At 38.3% G+C, this 19,450-nt stretch overlaps 1 protein-coding gene across 1 annotated transcript; it reads left to right on the top strand.

Moving 5' to 3' along the window:
• Positions 1 to 357: 357 nt before the first annotated feature.
• LOC148591471 (cyclin-G-associated kinase-like) lies at positions 358 to 19,078 on the top strand (the record flags this gene model as incomplete). The annotated part of the gene is made up of 9 exons (XM_088537519.1): positions 358 to 516; positions 1,290 to 1,766; positions 3,765 to 3,929; positions 9,986 to 10,123; positions 10,474 to 10,593; positions 13,783 to 13,995; positions 14,401 to 14,549; positions 16,361 to 16,537; positions 18,018 to 19,078. Coding segments are annotated over 9 exons (1,700 nt in total), but the record flags the coding sequence as incomplete, so codon positions are not given.
• Positions 19,079 to 19,450: the final 372 nt, after the last annotated feature.

The following is a 19,450-nucleotide window of genomic DNA, read 5'->3' as shown; positions in this document are numbered from 1 at the left end:
CACAGACTTTGTTCACAGGTCTTGCCTGATTTAGAAAGCATGATACAAATGGATTGTTAATGATTAGATGTAACTAAAATAATTGGTTAAAGTCTCTTAAAAATGTAGGTAGAACACCAGAGGGTTTTGTTTTCAGTGTGCTTTCTTCACGTTGCAGCTAGAGGTAGGCTTTTATGTTGAAATATTTAATCCTAAATTTAAACCTAAAGTATTCTGCCTTTGCTTTGAGACATATTTTGCTATCGTAGTTTGAGTATGCAAGTCAGACACCAGGTATTGTACAATCAGGGTTGACCAGGCTTGAGTTTATTACAAGTACCTCTGTAAGGATCCTGATTAAAATCTCATCTCATCTAGGGAAACCAGAACTGCCTAGACAGCCAGGTTCAACTGCACAGTATGAAGCAGAAGCATCCCAACTGGAGCAGTCTTCAGAAAGCATACCCACCGAGACAGAATCTCCACACAGCAGCAGTACTGATGCAAATAACTTTTTCCATTCCCTGGACTGGAAAGGTAGGTATCTTCAATGAAATACAGCTTTTTTGTTTTATTTTTTTTATGCTGTACTATATGCCTTCCAAGGGATTCTGCAATTCTTCCTTTAACTGTATTGTACAAACCTGTACATGCTCAGCAGATCCTTCCTGTTTTTGCAAGAATGCCAACTGTAAAGGTCTGCAAGGAAACCTCGCATTCCAGGAGTTCCATCTAGGGCTGGTGGTGAAATGGAGACAGCAAGCTAGACAGCAAGTCTCAAAGCGTCCAGAATAGTATATATGGACTGAAGAAAAAATGGACTCACCTATAATGGAGAATTTGCAGTAACTGCATATGTTGCAGTTGGTATCAGAGCAGCAGTAAATGAAGGTTTTTAAGCCATACATGGAATAACATATTGAGGAGCATGTCCAAATTAGTCTCATTTTGAAAGTATTCATAATAGTTTCCCTTCCATAGTGGCTTATTTTTCGGTTTGATGATTAAATCAGTATATTATTAAAATATGTGTCAGTTTTTCATGCATATGCTTGAGAAGCTTTTACCTGGAGAATTCCTCTGTTTACTTGGCTAATCTTAACTGGTAGAGTGGATGAGCTGAATTGAGCTGCTCGTTTCCCTGCTTTATGCAGATGTAATAGGCAAGGGTTAGTTTTCCTCCTTACCTCTTGTGTGATAAGCTTTGACAGTCAAAGCTTGATATCTCATGATCTCACCACATCAAGCTTATCTTCTCTTAGTTGGCAGGAGAATCCTGGTAATCTAAAACTGTTATCTTTTCATTCAAGATGGGAAAAGTTCAGAAAGCGGAGTAGAGGACAACTCGTCCAGAAACGATCATGTTCATCTAACTGATGACAGGGAGGAGAGCGATCCTTCTGATGAGGAATTCCCTACGTTTTCAGGAGAAGAAAAGGCAGTCACTGATGAAAAAGACTCTACTACTCCAGAGGGAGAGTTGCTTTTTGAAGCCAATTTTGAAAAACCATCTACCCAGTTACAAAAACCTGTTTCTGAAGAGAATGTAGATTTACTGGGACTAGACTCTGATGTATCACCAGAACAGAAACAACCTGTCCCAGAAACAAACTCCTCACCAAGCAATGCAGACTTGTTAAACAACCTTTTTGTGGGTAGCACATCACAGATTTCTGAAGAGTCCACTGGAGATCTCCTTGGAGAAGGAACAGATTTCTTCTTCAGCAGTCAGTCTCAGCATCCAGTTACTGCACAGACTATGTCATCAGCAGCAGCCGTGTCTTCTGGTATGTAAATTCAACATCAGAACTCTTAGTCTGGCTAACTTTTAAAAAGATTTTGCATTGTACTCAAAACGAGCATAATGTCATGTCATATAGACGTGAAGACATGTTTATCCATAGCAAGTCCATGAATAGAACAGCTTGTTTACTGCATGAAACAGACCAATTGCTATGTGTTGAACTGTTCATGAGCTTCAGGCTCATAAAGAGGCAATTCTCATATTTTTTGAGGAATAGGTTTGATAATGACAAAGCTTTTTTATGTGTTTTGTTATCTATTGTGAATATACTCTGGCTGCATAGACAAGCAAAAGTCAGGTGTTGAGTTTCAAGAAAATTCACTGCACTTAAAATCAGTAGGTTTTCTGTGCAAGTGCTATCTATGCTTGATCTTTTTAGATCCAGGTGTAGAAACTTCTCTTGCTAAAATATAAAATTGTAAAGACTTACTGTATTCTTGTGTTTTACATAGAATTAAATAGTATTAGATGTGGTGTGTAGATCAAATGGCTGTGTGGGATTTTTGGATGTGTTAATCAGATAAGTCTTCTAGGTAACTGGAAATCCTGTAGATTACTATTTAGACCAGTGGGATAATACTGCTGTGGAAGGCTATTTCCTTACTGCTCTTACTGATGGTGCTGTCAGATTTTTTCTTGAAAGAGAATGTTATTCTGCTACCTTTACTGGCCTTTTAAGTAAGGTGTTCTAATTCAGATGTTCTGTTCTTCTGAGAAATGCATTAAACTTGGGGCATAGCAGTTCTGCCTGTAATACTACAAAAAGATTTTGAAGAGTATTAGTCAAATAATCAGGACATAGTAGTTTTTTGGTATGGAGATAATGCACTTGAATCAAGAGCTTTAATCCAAGTATAGCAGCATGGTTATTTGGAGTATTTATGTGATTTCTAGTATTTCTATCTTCTGAATTAATTCTGTTGAATTCTTTGCCACTACAGTCACTGTGGAAATTAATCTTATTTTTTTTTACCTGGGTGGAAGTCTGTAGAAGAGATCCTCTATCTCCTTAACTTTCTTTAATTTTCCGTGTAAACTGCCCCAAAATCTTGAGCAGTAGTTACATGTGTGTCTTCCTCTGAACTGGCTCAGGAGGCCTGTAAGAATGCCTGGTACCTGCAGCATTTCAGTTTTAGCATCGCCCTTGCACCTGACCTTCTGTACACATGCACTGCTCCGACGTTAGAACTCGTGTAAATGAGAATCCAGGGTGTATTGGAAGTGCTGCTGATGGCTGTGCAATGTGACCGTCGCCGCATGATGCAGTAGGCACCAGAGCACCACAGCAGGATTATGCTTCCTCTTTAGCTTTTGTCTGAACCTGGCAAGAGTCCCTGGGCTTTTGAGGATTTGAACCTGGAGGGCAGCAGGAAGGGGAGGATCTGGAGCCTTGCTTCCAGCTGACTGTCACATGTTAGCCCATGCTGACTATAAATACCCCTCCAGTTAGTTTTCTCCACTGTGGTCAGTAAAGACCTGCTCCAAGCCCTGCCTCTGCTGGCTTTCCTTCTTGAGTTGACGCGTTTGCAGCCCCAGGTTCACCAATGCCTATGAGTCAGAATGGTAGTATGAATGTTTTATTTGACTTCAGTAGTGTAGTGTCTTTTGTTTGAATTCCTTGGCAGTTTGGGCACTGTAGACAGCTGTAGAAACAACAACTGCAACTTTTTTGTTTATATGTAACTCATCACTCAAGCTTATAGTACCTTACATGAAGGAAACTAATGATGCAGTTGGATGTAACCTTGATAAGGATTTATGTTTGAAGAGAGTTGTGTATAACTGAAATTGCTTTGAGAGCATTAAAGTGGCAGTGTTGGGGGACAGGTACAGTGCAGACTTTTTGCCATAAGAAAACTCTCAGAAGTCTGGTTCACTTACCAACAGAAACTGTGCTTTTTGTCTGTGACCACACGGATTTTTTTTTTCCTGCAGTTTCATTAATGCTAAAACTTATCATATTTTTTTTTGCTTCTCTTAGTTGATCCTTTTGATCCATTCACAATGTCATCAAGTCCTGAGAATCCAACCCTGTCTGGTCCAGACCTCTTTGGAGATTTCCTTAATCCAAATTCAACATCTACATCAAATACGTTTACTTCCATGCCACTTCCACCTTCTTCCAGCTCAGACTTCTTAAACTTGGGTAAGTGTGCTTATGATGTTCTGTTTCTCAACAGTTTCAGCTGCTGAGTGCATTTGTCTTTCCATTTTCTTTGCATTTGTCCACTTAGTCAATGTGGATTAGTGTGTCCGAGTAGATCCACTTCTTGACTGCTGTTCTAATTAGCTCTTTGCTGTGGGAACACAGAGCCAAGCAGCAAAGTTTTTGCTATTGAATGTTATTCTAATAGTTCTCATGCTAGAATAACTCTAGCATTGCTAACCTCTGGTTGAGAGTTTAATTTTTCTCTGAGCTCTTAGAACTGAGGATGTGCAAACATTTAGAAACATACTGTCTGCATAGTTGTGAATGCTGTTGTGATTCTGTTCATATCTTCAAGAATTTCTGAAGCCTTGGAAAAGGAGCAAAGCAGTTCAAGCAAGTCAGAGCACAGCAGTGTCTTTAAAGGCAAGATAAGGCTAGCTGAATGTTCTTGACCTGAATGCATTCTCATAATATACTTACAGCATACATTATATAATACTCTAATCTTATTTGTGTCATCTGTTTTTTTTCTGATGTGTTCTTAGTGAAGCCTTTTCTTCATGCTTTTATTTTAGAATCTATTTAATGTAAAAACAAACAAAAAACCCTAAATTCATGTCTCTTGATATAATCAACACTGCAGACTGTTCATAACTTCATCTCTTAGCTAAAATGCAAACCAGAGTAGCTGTAGCTGAAATATTTGTAGACAGGTTTCTTAAAGAAAACACAAGCTCCACATTTTTAGAACTAGCGTTATGCCTCAGCTTGGTAATGTTGTGTTTTTCTTTATTACTGTCCTTAGCTTGTTATTTCTAAAATGTTACAAAACAGAGCTTTTATGCAAGCTTATTCTTTAAATAGAAACATGCCCTTATGAAACTGGTGGGGAGAGGAGAGCAGGGCCGTTCCTTTTTCATCCGGTGTTGTTCAAAAAATAACAGTGTGTACATGGTGTTACTTTTCTTATATTGTCACTTTTAATTAAAATTTGGCAGAAACAGAGTTTGTGAGTAACTTCTTCATCGTTTTTGAACAAGAAGATGGGAATATAAAAAGGTTGGAGAGAGAGAGAGAAAGATAGCAGCCGAGGGGCTTTTTCTCTGAGGATCGGAACGCGTGTGAAGAGAGCAGGTTCTCTCAAATGTCTTTTATTTTACCTGCCTTTCTTTCATTCATTCACTTGTCTTCAGAAACTGAGATGAAACAAGACCTCTTTCCCTGCACTTTTTAGTACTGAAGTTCAGGACAACTTTTATTTCATTTTAATGTGAAATCTATGAAATAGATAATCAGGCTCTTATGGCTTTTCTTTCTGCTTATAGTTATGATACAATAGAAGTGTTACAACTTGTTTAGTCATGCCAACTGGTACAGGTTCCTCAAAGATTTTTAGTAGTGCTCTTGAAACCATGTTTTTTACCCTTTCAACTCTGACCATTCAGCTAAGGACATGAAAACTCAAGTGACAGATTTAGTTTCCTCCTCCATAGTGATGCATTAAAATAACCTTTGTAGCCAAACACTTTTTGTACTCTGGACATGAGATTGTGTAGCACGAAATACATTGATACCTGCTTATCTTTTCTGTTTCTCAGGATTTATTTTCCTTTCACTTTCTTGAAAGTGCTCTGATAAGAAACTGAATTATGTGTGTACTGTTAAGACCTGGACTGGATAGTTTAAGACTCAAGTGCTACTTATGTTGTATGCTTAATGAGTTTATAAATTTGAACTATGTAAGTGGTGATGTATTCCTCACCTCTGAATCCAAAGCACTTTCTACAGAGCTTGTTTTATGCAAACAGTTTTGAGTTTCCCTTGCCTTGGAAGGACTGGTCCAATTGACATTCACACAGGATGTGTATACTGAGTTAACTCACAGAAATCAGATAATCAGTGCAAACAAGATGCAGTATTTGTCTGGCTTTCTTCTTGCCTTGGAAGGTTAGTCATCTGTGTACTCTGTGAATTAGTTATGTAAATTAGTCACTGTGAATTAGTTCTTACCTTGCAGTTGTTCTACTGACTGACTATTGAGTTTTGACTCCTCATAACGTGCAGTGTTGGAAGACCTGTGAGTTTGGTATTGCTTCAGAAGAGCAGCCATATGCTGCATAGGTCTGCTGTCATCCTTAGCTTTGACCAGTGAAGTGATAATTATAATTTTATAAGTTGTATTTGCAACACTTCAGATCTCTGCAATAGTTCTCCCATATGAACCAATTGTCATAGTCCTACCCCTATCCACTTACACTGTTTTTTTTCTGGCTGTTCTACATTATTATCGTGGAAATCACAAAATGACTGCAGTTGGAAAAGACCCCTGGAGATTATCTAGCCTGACTTGTCCTGCAAACCAGGGTCAGCTAGAGCTGGTTGATCAGGGCTGTGTCCAGTCTGACACAGATATCTCTAAACCTTACATAATCTACACCCTTTCTGGTCAACCTGCTGTTGTGTTTGAATACCCTTAGAGAAAACATGTCTTTTGGTTTAAACATTTTCCTGTATTTCAGTCTGTGCTCATTATCTTTCGTCCTGTGACTAGACACCACTAAGAAGAGTATGTTTGTCATCCTCTTCCCATCAGGTATTAATACAAATTGATGTACCCAGATGACAGATGCTCCAGGCACTGGCCTCACTCGGGTAGCTGCACATCTCTGCTGTGCTGGGGAACCAACACTGCCAACAGCATTTCAGATGTGGCCTCTTGTGATCTGCCCACAGCCTGTGCTGGTGCATAGGATTACTCTTCCCCAGACAGAGGATTTCACATTTCCCTTTGGACCTCATGAGACTTCCCTCTGCCCCATGTCTCCGGCCTGCTGAGGCTTCTCTGAACGTCAGCACAGGAGTGGAGAGGAAAGTGCAAACAAGAGCACTTAAATGACACATCTGGAAGAATCTTATTGAGAGAGCAGAGCAAAAATGCAAGCTTTAGGTCATTAAACTGAGAAGCAATTTTAAACTCATTAAAAATAAATTAGTAGTAATGTCAGGATTCATTTCAGATAAGCTGCAGCAATGAGATATAGCAATGAGTGTCCAGAATTAAATGTTAAAGAAATAGATAAGCTTTCCTGGACAGTAAATAATTATTCAACCTCTATAAATACCAGGAGAAAAGCTGGTACAGTAAATAAGTGAAATGGAATTTTAGGCTTGCATTTCTCAGTGTAGCTTAAAATGGGAAATAAATCATTGCAAGAGCTTTAAAATGTAATTTTAGCATAGGAAATGTAGTTCTTAATCTGGTCCGTCAACCCTTTGTCCTGTGATAAAAGATATATAGCAGTTGAGCTTCACCAGAAGTGTATTTGCAAGGTATTTTAATCTTTCACAAAAAAGCTTTAGTCACTTGGAGACTCAGATGTGCTATGACTGTTAATCAAGGATGTTAATTAAGGATCACTTAAGAATTTATAACCTATCCAAGAGCAAGAGCAAATTTTATTTCCAGTAGATGGAGGTTCTATTTTTTCCGTTATTGGAGATATCTGTTTATCAAGCATGCTTGAAAACAAAATTGCTTAGTTTGAATGTGTAAGTAGCAGATTAATTTAATGAAAGTCTGTCTGGGAATATATTTCCTGTAGCCAAATTAAAGTGATCTGGTGTAAAGACAGCAGAAGCCATGGAAAGTCATGGGAAGCTTGCGTGACTCATGTAATTTTCTTCAGAGCAGAGGCAATTTAAATGACTGTTCTCAGGCAGGCCCTAGTCAAGCTTTAACAAGCCTTGCATCATTCACAGGAAATCCTGTTGGCCTTTGATTAAGGGATTTACTGTGTAGGTGGCAGGTTAAATAAAGAAAATAAACTGAAGTTGTGTGGGATATAGTAAAACGCAGTCCTTTTATTTTGGGAAGCTAGAAAGTGTGATCTGATTACCACAACTTACTCTTTTACTTCTTAGCTTTAGTCTCAGCAGTTACAAAACAACTAGGCCCTGGCTGTTTTCACTCGTGCGTGGCAAAGGACTATAAAGATGCCTTTTGTAGAAAAATTTAAGGAGCAGTTGGGGAGAGACTTGCTCATGTTCTGAATTTCTCCAGCCTTCGGGTGTTTAGCTATGTTTTAGCCTTTCTTAAGACAGGTCTTCTGCTCCTCTGTCGTACGGTGTCTGTGTGAACTCCAGTGTGCCAGGTTACAGAAATAAGGGTCAGCATGTGGACATGTCCTAGCCCTTCAGAACATTTCTGAAAGTCAATTGCATGTCCATAACAGTATCTAATTTCAATCTCTTGTAATGGCAAAGCTGCACAACTAAAAAGATTGATTTATTTCTAGAAATACATATGTATATGCTCTATTCTTTTCGGTTCAGTATCTTGCACATTATCTCTGTGTAGGTAACCTTAACTTTTCTTGTATATTTGTCCTTGGTTTTACTAAGCAGTAGTATTCACTCAAGAATATCCTTAATGTTTGTGTAAGACACTTGTCATGGCAGGGACCTTAAGCTAGAATTATTTCTAGTTTGGAAGTTAGTACAGATTATTTTCAAGTCTGTTTAACATTTGGGAATGGCAGATGGTACTGCACATCTCTGAACTGTTAGAAATTGCTGGAGACTTGGACTTTGCCCTAGCTGGGGTTTTGACTGATGTGAGACAAGTGCTGCTTCTCCCTTGGGTTTGGAGGCAGGAGGATGTGACTTACATGTGCAGAAAAAGCTGCAAATTTGGCCCTATACCTTCCATAGTCTTTGGCAGCTATTTTTGTTCTATTCCTTTCCTTTACGTGCAGCAGGGAAGTATGAGAATGCTGTAATATATGCTTTCAGCATGTTTGTGGCAGAATATTCTGGATGTTCTCCCTGTAACTGTAAGGATTATGTGGTTTCTTAAAAGCGTTAATTAGACAGTGGATTGAGGTGTTCTAAGTGATATTTAATTTGCTTCAAATTATTTCCTCAAATATTCAGATAATAGGTTGTCATTTGGTATCAGTTTTCAGCATGTAAAACTGAGAAGCTTGCCAAAGTGAGAAGCCAGGATAAAGCATCAAGGTGTCACTGTTTAGATGAGGATGACTGCTTTTGGGTTAACTTTCCTGGTTCTCTGAAATACCTTACAGTCCGCAAAACCTGCCAGCTTTCCTGAAACATCGTCTCTCCCTGCAGCACGGGTTGTTGCTGCAGTAGTGGAAGAACTGCTGCTTTCAGAAGCTGTGCTGCCATACTGTGCACTGCTGCAAGCTGTGGTTAGAGAGACTGCTCAGAGCTGGTGTGCAGCTTCGAAGGGTTATTCTTTACCTAGCAGCTCTTGTTTCGAACATAGTTCCTCTCTCGTGATGTATGCACTGTGAAAGAAGAACTTCTGAGATCAACATGGCAAATGTAAACCTGTACGTTGGTTAGGACATGTTAGAAATCAGTATTTACCACCCTTAGAGTCTTCTGAACATTATTTGACTGTCCTTTATAAATTGGCATGGTGATTTTGCTTTGCACATAGAAAAGTGGCTTTTGTCTGTGGAAATGATGATTCTCATGGTAATCCTTTCCCAGAAGAGAACTCATGGCTGTCACTGGTTCTTAAATTGCACATTTTCATAAAGGTATTGGACCTAAAAGAGAAGCTTATTTTGCCAACAGCCCCGTTTTTCCTCTAAGGAGTCCACGCAATGAAGTTGCCTGTCTCCAACTGCATAGTACATGGGCTGCTCAGTGCCAGGAGGCACCATTTCTGCAGCACTGCTGCTTTCTGGTTACCTGCTGTGTTGTTGGCACCACTGCCGTGCTCCGAAGCAGTTATCCCTTAGATGGTCCTCTTGCCCAAGAGCTCTAAGCTGTTGCATTCGTAGCACTGCCTGTGGATGAAGACACCTTTACTGTGAAGTGGTTGGGGAAGCTTCAAAACACAATTGAAGGGATTCTGGTGGTAAAGGTATTGCTTTCTTAAACAATAAGCAAACAACACAGGAATTTAAGCCGAGTAGTCTGCCCACTGGTGATGTGGTTACAATTCTGCAAGTTTTCTTGGCAAAATGTTAGTTATTGTGATGCTTTCCCTGAAGAGTAATTGTGGATTTTTTTTTCTCTAGGGAATTTGACAGCAGAGCCACCTAAAATTTCGTCATCTTCAAGCCAACCTGATCTCTTAGGTGGATGGGATTCTTGGGCAGATTCTTCCACAACCAGCAAGGTGGCATCACCACAGATGAGGAAGTCTCTGTTTGAAGGTATTGTGAGTCAAATATATCCTTTTGAAGTGAGTAAGGACTACAGACTGGTCAGTTTACCAGTTCACTTGAAACTGCTGAATGCCTTTCCTTTTGTTGATTAGGCACCCCATGCTTGCAGCCCCTTTAGTAAGGTGCTTGAAGGCATGTTTTGCTTTTTATTCCCAGAATAAGTTCAAGGCTGAATAAATCAAATAACTGTTACTGTAGGTTACAGACTATTGTTGTCATAGTAAAAGATTCTATGTAGTAAAATGCAGTGGAGGTGGTGATTATGGAAACAGGATTTTAATTAGTGGTTCTCAATTCTCAAGTGTGCCAAATACACTATGTATCTTCTTATTATACAGGTCAGGCTTTTACCACAGGGAGCCAGTCCAGTGTGTCTTCGGGTCCATCCTTCAGCCAAGCTAAATCTCAGAACTTTGACCCTTTTGCTGATCTTGCCAACCTTGGATCTGGTCTTCCAGGTAGGATCTTTTAAGAGACTGATACTTAAAACTGATATTTTCTAATTTGCTTCTTGTTCCATTAAAGGTAACTAATAGCTTTTATTTTTTTTTCCCTTTTAATTGGTAGCAACCAGCTTCAGGCAGCTGCTGAGAATAGACAATAGCTGCTGAGAATGTAACAAGAAAAGACTGAATCTTTACAGGGATGGTATGAAAAATCCAGGATTACATTTTAAAATGTAACCCTAGCTGTGTTTCAGAAACAGGATAAGCACTTAATGCTTCAGAATCTACCTGAAAAGATAAGCTAGGTTTCTTCTATTCGGTAACTTAGCATGAGGTTTCTTTTCTATCATTGATACTATGCTGTAAAGGGTATAAAATGGAAAGTTAAATTAAGTTCTTGTTTAGGTCTAAAATGGCACTCTGTTTTCCTTTAGACTCAATACTTTGATTTAGTTCAGTAGTCCCTTATAGCCTGTTACTCAATCTGTCGTGTTTGGGCCTGATTTGCGCTTACCTTATGCTTCTGCATCAATTCCATCAGTATTACAAACGTTTTCCACCTTCAGGATATTATCTTCACTCAAACTCAGTTAGCCCTGGGGCATTCTCAAATGGCAAAAGACAGCAGAAGGGGCTGACTTGCATTTTAACAAATGACTGATTTGTGGCTATTTCACTGAGCCTGGATGCCAAGATCCTGAGCAGCAACTTGGAACACCCTGTAACTGCCAAGTTGCAGAAAAGTGTTTTGTCCTTAAATTCAGCCCTTAGAACTGAAAGCGAGTTGTGCTGTAGCCAACACTTTACTATTTGACAATGGTAATCCTTAATTTTTTTGAGAGTAGTAATTTGGTAGGTTATGGCTACTTCTGAGGCCCTTACATGTCCAAGTAGTAAGATAAGGAGGAGGCAGCCTTAAAGACTCAATGCAGGCTGTAAAATAAATATTAAGAGTTGGGGAAGCTACCTCACCCCTCTTCCAAACGCTGCTGATCCTAATATGATAAGGTATGATATGATAACTTATATGCAAAAGACAGTGGGAAAAAAAGCCTCACAAATGCAGTTCAAGAAGGAAGAGGTCCACTGTGATGTGCTTAAGCATAAGGTGTTGCCAGAGGTAACCAGTGCTTTGGAAGTTAACTTTTTGACAACTGTACCTGTTTGAATACATTCTTGATGACTATAAATTAAACTTTTCCATGAATGATTGGCCTGGCTGTCACTTGAAGATTGCAACACATTTATGTTTAGATTAAGAAGTTTATCCTGCCTTGATAGTTAATATTATGCATCGATTTGATAAAATATATTCTCAGTGAAATCTTAAATACAATGGTATTTATGGTAAATACAAGAGTAAATGGTAAATACAAGGGTAAAATGCAATGTGTGGCTTCTCCATATTGCCTGTGAATCATTAGTTGCAAAAGATGAAGTACTGCAGTAATTCTGATAAGACTGGTCTGCAGTAAGCATTTTATAAACCATCAGATGAGTAAGTTGGTCCTCTTGTTTAATTTCTGGTAGTAGTCTGGCATGAGGCAGTTAAGAACATGCTGCTGAAAGCTGCTGCTGAGACAGTGAAATGTTGGCTTGTCGTAGAGAAAGAGCTTGATAGTCTTGAGGGTGAAGGAGTTAAGTGCAGAATGATTTGCAGGAGTAACAGAATATTTTTAAGTGTGCAAGAATGTGTACTTAGACTAGTAGCTGGAAATTTTAGCTACTTTTTAGCTAACTTTTTAACACAAGTTAGAAATGGTATACTGAGCTGGTTTAGAATGACTCTTCAAGTAGATGTTTCCATGAAAAAGGTAATGCAATCCTAGATTATATGAGCTGAAGTATTTAGAAGCATAGTGTTATATTGTATAAGGTACTGGAGAGACATCTGCTATATAAACCAGTGCAAATGTAGGCAGGAGCTACAAACATGTGGAGGTGCCCAGGAGTGGGGAACCAATTTTGAAAGAAGCTGAGTTGCTGTGTCTGGCCTGACAAAGCTGGCAGGGGTATTTTTTTTATCTAAGGCTCCATGATGAATATCTGAGGAAAAAGACATTGGTAGAAACAAGAATGGAGCAGGAGTGTTTTAGGCAGAAGTTAAATTCCAATCGTGAGGAGCTAGGTAAGAAAATTAAGTAATTTTTCTGATGGGAAGAGGTCTAACCGCATTCTTGACAATCATAAATGTGACATAATTTTTCCTGTCCGAAAACTCTAGACATATCTAAGTTCAGGCAGTGTGCTGCTTTTTTTTCTGTCGTGGATTTATGCCAGGAAATGTTATGCTTTAACTTGCCAAGGAAACTGACTTTCTAGAAGTCTCTTCAAAGGAAGTCAGTGAAGGACAGCCTAATCGGGCTTTGATTTCGAATAATAAATCTCAAGCTAGTCCTTGTGATCGAGAACTGACTAGTGAATTAAAACTAGTGAATCTTTATTCTGCTCCATTGCTTACCTTGAGGATGATGGAGTGGAGAAAAGGGCATGTTTGTCCCTGCCAAGGTAGGAAACAGCAGCTGAAGTCACTGAGGGCTTCTGCCTATGCGGCTTTAATCAAAAGAGAGATCTTACAAATCAAGGCAATATTATGTTGATATGCACAGGTTAGAGCACACCAGAGTCGTTACAGGCTTCAGTGTTGGTCCTCTTGTATGCAACACGACTTGATAATGCTCCTACAGAACAATTTTGTTGTCTTTCTTACAGCTATACAAGAAGCTGTTGAAGAAAAGACTGAGATAATTTCCAAACTACTTTCAAAATGTGTTACATCTTGTTGATCATGTAGTTATTCTTTCATGCTAATTATTTTGATTCTCTATTACGCATTGACAGACATAGAAATGTAATGAATTGCAGGAGGAATACTGTCATTGCTGGGTTTTTTGTTTGTTTGTTTGTTTTTTAATTTTATTTTTTTCTCCCTTGATGAGTGCATCTGCCTGGCCAATCAGGCAAGTGAATGTTTCTTCCAAAACTGCTTTAACTCCAGTAGTCCAAGTTACCTGTGAATAAAGTTGTTACTATTTTGTTGTTCTACATACACTTTTTTATTGGTCTCTCTTTTCAAAATTAGTATCATTGTAAACTCTGTGTTGGTTAGATGTGAAGGTCAGAAACCCTCTTACTGCACCAAATAGGTGGCAGATACCAGGATGGACAACCACTGAATGAGTGTTTATTGTTTGTTGCTAGGTCCCTCCAGTGGGGGATTCCCAGCCAGTGGGTTTGGCCAGAAGCCTGCTCCATCTCAGAAGCCTGGAAATCAGTGGCAGAAAAACACGAAACCACCAAGTGCTTCATGGCAGTCACAGCCTAAACCCAGCACACCGGCTAAACCCAATTATACAGGAAACTTCAGTGTCATTGGGGGAAGAGAAGAAAGAGGAGTCAGAACACCAGGGTTTGGTAAGTTTTCTGAAGGTATTGCTATAATGGCCTGTGTGAAATCAGTAAAATGTGCAGTTGGCTGAAGAAACTGTTGCAACTTCATCATCTTCTTTGTATTTGTTTATAATTCTATTTCCAAAACCTCCAGTAAGTAGATGTGTGCACCCTCTCCTTCAAATCTGAAAAAGGACATACAAGCCATTGGTTGTCATGTGCATGAGAGTCTATTCTGCTGGGCTGAAAGCTTTTCCATTAACACCTTCCATTCCTGTCTTTTTTTGTTAATCTTGTGAAGTTTATCAGGCTGCTCCAAACTATTCATTGTGGTAGTAAGAAATGTAAGCACACCTGTATCTACAAGCCATGTACTTACCCAAAGATGTATGAAGGAATTTTCATGTAATGTTTTTTTTCCTTTTATAGGTCAAAAGCCAAAGGTTTCAGAAAATGACTTTGAGGACCTCTTGTCTAAACAAGGATTTTCAGCTAAATCTGATAAGAAGGGCCCAAAGACTATTGCTGAGATGCGAAAACAGGAAATGTCAAAAGATATGGATCCTTTGAAACTGAAGGTTTGTTTAATGGTGGTTTTGATTCAAAGGGGTTAGAACTGTTGGTAACAGAGCAAGATAGAATGAATGACAGAAGAAACAGATAAAGCAGAATAGTTTTATTTGTAATTAAATGACCTCGATTATGTAAATTAATTAGCCACGTGATTGTGTAAATTAATTAGCATAAGTTACAGTAATTAGATAAAGAAGTAGCAGGGCTATTACTACAAGTGCGTAAACGCAAAAGTGTTCTGAAATGATAAAGCTTTCTTATAGATGTGAGGATAACAAAGCAGCAGAGAAGGAAGGAGTTGAGTTGCAGGTATATGCTTTTAGAAACTAAAAAGTTTAGAAAGTAGTATAGTCTTGTTTGGATCTTGCAAAAATGGTAAGAAAGAAGCTGAGGATTTTAAGTGGTTTAATAATAATAAAAAAGGTAAAGATTAAAAGAATTTCTGTAATGAGCAGAAAGACATGGGGAAAATGGGTCTCCATGGAGTGAAAAACACTAATGCAACACAAGTGAAACTCAGGGGAGAAATTTGGACACTAAACCGTAGTTTTGAATTTTAAAACTTCTTTGTTCTGTTCCTTAAGGCTAGCCATTTATTAATAAAAGTGTATTACATAAATATAGACAGATTTGTTGATTATGAGAATATTAATCCTGAGAATTAAGAGGGAGAGGGATTTCCCATTTCTTTCAGCTAAACTTGGAGAACCTAAACTGCCGGTCTGTTTTTTTAAAGACAGAATCATTCTGTATTTTCAGTGTTTCCAAACATTCCCTTAGCAGGTTTGGCTGATAATAGAGAAGTAATTTTTGGAGACAAATAATATGAGCTATTTTCAGTGTGAGCGTTTACTAATAAGCTAGTACTACTGCTATAGTAATGAATTACTAAAAGATGCCATCTCAGAGTGCATTATTAAATTTATATTTATTTTTTATAGTCTGTGGGATATTACCTAATCAGCTGTTAAGATTTTTATGGTATTTCACTTACTGATAACATGAAACATGAATATATTTTCACAGTCTTATTGTGCTTTAGAAAAATTAATTAAAAGATTTGAGAGGAATAGTTGAAATTGTTATTACAAACCATCTTTTCTGAGAGTGTACGCAGAGCTTGCAGGGCTGCCTTTAAGATAAATCACTGCAAATAGAAATAAACATTTTATTATGATACTTTCCTGGTAGAAGGCAGAGAATCTCATACAATGCAGTATTAAATGAAGGTGTAGTGTGCTCTGTCATGGTGGTTTGAAAATCGCTGCATAAAGTCTGTGAAATGGACAGATATTTTAATTATATTTTCGAGGAGAAATCTGAAAACACGTCAGTTGTGCATTCCTGCAGACTACTGAAGTAAGCATTAACGATTAATGTGATTTGAATTTTTTAATAAAAAATCAGGTAAGAATCATAGTAAAGACAAAGAAATTAATGTTATGCTCTCAGAGGGAAATAGTGTAATTGTAACAGATGTTTTTAATTACTCTTCACTTTTCGTGTCATTAATAATGCAAGGCTTTGTAATTAGTAACTATCTCAGTAATTAATCTCTCTTGTGATGACTGAATTTCTGTAACCAAACTAATAAAAAATGAGAATCTGTAGTGGTAGATGCCAAGTAGGATTTTAGGGTAGCTGATGCCCATGGATGCCTGACTGAACAACCTGGATGGAGGGCATGGTAAGGCAATCGGAGCAGATCTTAACCTTGTAACCTTGTGTGGGGTAAAGAGTGAGGATTATGTCTAGGTAGAATGAGGATGCTTACATGTGTTGTATTCAGGTTTTTATATGTTCCTTTTTTTCCCAGATTCTTGAATGGATTGAGGGAAAGGAGAGAAACATTAGAGCATTAATATCCACTCTTCACACTGTGCTTTGGGAAGGGGAGAACAAGTGGAAACCAGTTAGTATGGCAGATCTGGTAACTCCTGAACAAGTAAAGAAGTACTACCGGAAAGCAGTACTTGTAGTTCACCCAGACAAGGTGAGTGTTTTTCTGGCTGCCTTTTCCCTGAAGAAAGAAGAAACAAGCTTCTACTATGTCATACCAGTCACTGACAAAACATGCAGCCTTGTTTATTGATCAGTAGCCTTACATGCTTTGCACTTTGCTTGGATATTCTGAATTCAGTGGCTGACTGCATCCAGGTAGTGCAGAATTATTTTTTCTTGTCCTACTGAGGCAACACAGAATTTAGCAGAAGGCTTTTATCAGGTAAAATCTCCTGAAGGTCATACTGAGCATTATCAGTTGGGTTTGTTTCACTTGATTGGCAGCTTTAATGCTGATTAGTGGACTCTGTTCCCACTAGCTGAGTCTTCAGGTCTTTTAAGGTTAAATACCAGTATATGAAGACCCATAGGCTACCACGGCAGAACTTGCTGTGGGAGGGGAAAACAGTTAAGCCTTTGAGCCTTTGGAAATCACTCAGCAAATGAAAAATATATTAATACAATTGGCTTATTAATGCATAAATATTTATAATTATATTATTAATACAGTTGACTATTAATACAGTTGGCTATGAAATACTTGTGTTTTTCTACTGCTGTTAATTTCCCAGCATATTGGAAATTTCTTGTTCTGAATCATTGTTCTAGGCAATTTTTAACATACAAATAGTATATCAAATATACTTGGTTTTAATTTTCGCACCTGTCACATGTCTTGGCAGGTCTGACAGGCTAGTTGAATCTTGTTGCATCCCTTTTTATGCTTCTATTCTTTCCTTTCCCTGGCTGTGTGCTCTTTTTCCACTTTTTTGCTGATCTGAGTTCCTTCTGGGAGCCCCATACTCAGTGTTGCAGTTGTCTTTTAAATTACTTTTCGTGGTTTCTTTTCTGACAATTACGGCAGCTTACAAGTGTGACCCTAGTGTGCTACGCCTTGCAAAAGTCAAGCAGGAGGGGGACTTAAGGCTTCCCCTGTGTATTAAAGCACATCTTACAATGGCTTATGGTGCCTGTGGGACTGGATGTTCCCTCAACACAGAGGCTGGTTTGGCTGCTGTGAAGTGGGCAGGGAGTCAGGGCTTGGCGTTGTTGAAAATGAGCATCATTCATAACCAGCAACAGATGTTTCTCCAGGAAACATCATCCAAAAAGAGTGTTCTTGAGGATAATGCTTAAATCTTACTGCTTATGTGCTAATACAAGGACTGTCAGGAAGCAATTCCTATGGTGACTATATTTGTTTTTTGAATGATTACTTGAAAACCTAATTTTCTCAGCTGTTCTCTTCATACTAAATAGTTTAAGTACAGTTTCAGTCATTTAAGGATTACACTAAAAGCTTCAGTTAATGAAGCAAACTGAGGCTTCAGCTCTGTAGTAACAGGGTAGTGAGCTGTGTTCCCAGAATTATACTCAGTCTTATATTCGTTACAATAGTGAGTAAAAGGGGATGAACCCTTTCCATTGTAGTTCCTACTATTTTTATACTTTTTATTCTGTTTTGTTTCTAGGCCACAGGACAGCCTTATGAGCAGTATGCCAAAATGATCTTCATGGAATTGAGTGATGCATGGTCAGAGTTTGAAAACCAGGGTTCAAAGGCCCTTTTCTAAAACTTCACCTTTATGGAATCGTTTCCAATAACATGAAGCTGAGCCATGGGGCTGAGCACTGTTGTGACCTTAATGCGCCTACAGTTTAGGAAATACTTTTCCATGATTTCAGAACAGTTAGTTTGAAGTCATACATTTAAAATGTGATGTGTTTTGTAAGATGCACTATAAAGCATTACATAGAGGCATTAAGCTGCTCAGTACTTCAAGAAATTAGTCTGGAAGTAAGAGATTTCCTTTCAACTTTAAGGTAAAATGGAATTTTAATGATGTTTCCTGGTATCTGGTATACTAGTATCAATTGTAAATCATTCCAAATCCATTGATCTCTAACCACTCCCTCCCTCAATGTTTTGTTCTTATTAGTTTCATGTGATTTGGTTTTGTTGTTTGCCTGTCGCCTTATTCAAAGTGCTTTAGTTATCAGCAGTGCATTTGCTTGGTTTATCTCAGATCTGAAGGTGTACATTTTCAGCTGTATGTTATGTAATCAGTATGATAATCATTCTGTAAATTAAAATGTTTTCTGACAATACCTATACTCCTTACAATGAAATAATTAGCTGTTTAGTCTAAGATCCCAACTATGAGAAAGTTGGACAGAGTTGCTGTTTTTCTTTTTTAACATATCATGAACATAGAAAAAAAAATCTTGGCTTTAAGATCTGCATGTTCCTGTTTTATTTTTTATAACCTTTGGAAGGCAATACTGTGTGCTTATTTTCCAGGTTCTTTAAATTGTATCTCCTATGATTTCAGTGGATTGTGCCTTCTATTGAACTTTATTATAGAAACAATGTCATTGTGAAACTTGAAGAGTGAGCACAAAACATTTTACTCCCTGTTATGAGTAAATGTTACTTCAAGAGTTGTCATCTGGAGAGCATTTTGAGTGCTTTGACACTTTTTTTCTGCATGTCTGAACTTCTGTATTTTGAGATATGCATGACATCAGTATATGTGGGAAAAAGCAAGGTGCATTGGTAATGTCACATTTCTGCTCCTACACCTTCCATGCACTGGCTGGTGCAAAACAAGTAAAGAGGCAACTTGAGAACAAAACTTGCCATTTTCTCCCATCCTTCTTGAAATGGCAATTTTTCCAGCAGTGCTGGAGTAGGTGCATGCAAAAGACCACTTGATAACAAGCTTCAAACCTCATAGCAAGTGTGGAAATGCTGAAAATCAGCACTGCTGTGTTAAAGTTTCGGTAGCTATCTCTTGTAACAAAAGTTCAGCCACCAAAGTGGATAAAGACACTTCAGATGTCCTGTCATTCTATCCATTTTTCATGCTTAACCGAGAGGGAAGCTGTATAACATTGTCAGGGG

Source organism: Tinamus guttatus, unplaced genomic scaffold (genome assembly GCF_059628265.1).
Source record: "Tinamus guttatus ecotype Peru unplaced genomic scaffold, ASM5962826v1 Tinamus_guttatus_pri_ptg000803l, whole genome shotgun sequence".
Classification (NCBI taxonomy): domain Eukaryota; kingdom Metazoa; phylum Chordata; class Aves; order Tinamiformes; family Tinamidae; genus Tinamus; species Tinamus guttatus.
The sequence above is the reverse complement of the archived record's forward strand: the minus strand, read 5'-3'. Positions and strand labels throughout refer to the sequence as shown.